This window comes from Sorex araneus, chromosome 6, assembly GCF_027595985.1.
Source record: "Sorex araneus isolate mSorAra2 chromosome 6, mSorAra2.pri, whole genome shotgun sequence".
Taxonomy (NCBI): domain Eukaryota; kingdom Metazoa; phylum Chordata; class Mammalia; order Eulipotyphla; family Soricidae; genus Sorex; species Sorex araneus.
Window position 1 is genome coordinate 108,084,214 of NC_073307.1, and position 1,918 is coordinate 108,086,131.

At 37.1% G+C, this 1,918-nt stretch overlaps 1 protein-coding gene across 1 annotated transcript; it reads right to left on the bottom strand.

Annotated features, from left to right (window-relative positions):
- Window positions 1-682: 682 nt before the first annotated feature.
- On the bottom strand, window positions 683-1,645 carry LOC101542152 (olfactory receptor 2D2-like). The gene has a single exon (XM_004613692.3). It carries the CDS (start codon window positions 1,631-1,633, stop codon window positions 683-685), a length of 951 nt encoding a protein of 316 aa, XP_004613749.1. The 5' UTR covers window positions 1,634-1,645.
- Between the last annotated feature and the right edge of the window lie 273 nt (window positions 1,646-1,918).

The following is a 1,918-nucleotide window of genomic DNA, read 5'->3' on the forward strand; positions in this document are numbered from 1 at the left end:
TAACCACCATATTCCTAAACCCACAGCTTCTGACTGATAAACAGCTATAGATTCACCTAGTTTCATTTACAGATTATTTATATCCAGTATTTGGTGATGATTTTTTATTAATGTTACCATGGAATATATCACATTGTACTGTTCATTCCATAAGTATGACTTCATATAAATAGGTGTGTCCAGTTCTTAATAAAATGTGATTCATGTATAATACTCATGTCTCTAATAAGATGAAGAGACAAAAGAGTTCAAGCATTCTCATTCAGGCTCATTGGCTCCATGATTCAAATAACATCAAACAACATACTGGCACCATGTGCATATGTATATACACTTAAAATCTACTTCATCAGAAAATAAAGGAGTTCACTAGGTTCTGGAATTAACAGTGAGAACAAAGCAAGATAAAAATAATTTATAGTTTTCATGCATCATAAACTGTGATTAAATGATTTGCTGAGGTTACCTTGATTCTTAGTTTTCAAAAGACCGAGAAGTAGGAAATAGACTCTCCTATTATTTAAGTGCATAAATTATTGCCTCTCTGAAATTATGTCTCATCTCTGATATGAAACTTCAGAAAAAATATTAATGAAATAATTAAGTCCAATAGCAAGTGCTATTTAATATTCTAATTTTGAAAAAATACTAAGAAGAACAATTCTAGATTAATAAGGTGAATCTAACAGTAGAGAAATCCAAGTCTGCAAGGGAAATTCTTTGTGGCTATCTTCTTCAGAGCTCCTTTCACATCCTTGTTCCTCAGACTGTAGATGACTGAATTAATCATGCAGGGAACCATTGTGTAGAACACCGACATCACTTTTTTTAATTCTTTGGATGATTTTGGTGTCATGTAGGTGAGAGTTGCTGATCCATAGAAAAGAGTGACCACAATGAGGTGGGAACCACAGGTAGAGAATGCCTTGAGTCTCCCCGCAGCTGACTTCATCTTGACCACAGTCACAATGATAAAGCTATAAGACACCAGAACTAGAGAAACAGGGATGAGGAGAATGACAACCCCCATGATGAAAATCACTGTCTCTGTTGTATGAGTGTCTGCAGATGCTAAATCCAGCATTGCAGGGGCCTCACAGAAGAAATGAGAAATTGTATTGCTTCCTTGGTAGGGTAACTTTAGCGTGAAGGTGCTGTCCATCACAGACACAAAAATGCCACTGGTCCATGATCCTGCAGCCAGCTGGACACATACCTTCCATGTCATGATGTTAGAGTAATGCAAAGGGTTGCAGATGGCCACATACCGGTCATAGGACATCACTGCCAGAAGGACACATTGCGTGCAGCCAAATATAAGGGATAGTAGAAGCTGAACCGCACAACGTGTGAATGAAATGATCTTGTTCCTGGATAGCAAATGGGCTAGAACCTGAGGAACTATGATGGTAGACAAACAGAGGTCATCCAGAGATAAATTGCAGAGAAAAAAATACATGGGTGTATGAAGCTGAGAGTCAGTCCATATTAGGGACATAAGCAGCAGATTTCCAAGCACCGTGACCAGATAGACAAGCAAAAATAGGACAAACAGAAGCTTCTGGGTGAGAGGGTCATCAGAGAGTCCCAGAAGGAAGAATTCTGTCACCTGGCTCTGATTTGTCTCTCTCATATTTTATTTAGCCTTTTTAGGTTAGATGTCACTATTTGTTGGATGTGACATTGGATGTGCATAACCCCCCCCAAAATTATAGAATTAAATTAGAGAAGTTAGGAAACACTTCCATCCAGTACTAATCATTTCAAGAATTTCCTTTATAAGATTTTGGGAGGAAGACTATACTGTGCTATTTCTTGAAACATAATATAAATAATGTAAAACTTAACATTTGGTAAAATGATATTTCTGGTATAATATTGCAAGTGGGAGACCAAAACAATCATCTTCCTTTTACTC

Bases quoted from the DNA above. Each gene is read 5' to 3' on its own strand.
- LOC101542152 (XM_004613692.3), bottom strand. From the start codon at position 1,633: ATGAGAGAGACAAATCAGAGCCAGGTGACAGAATTCTTCCTTCTGGGA.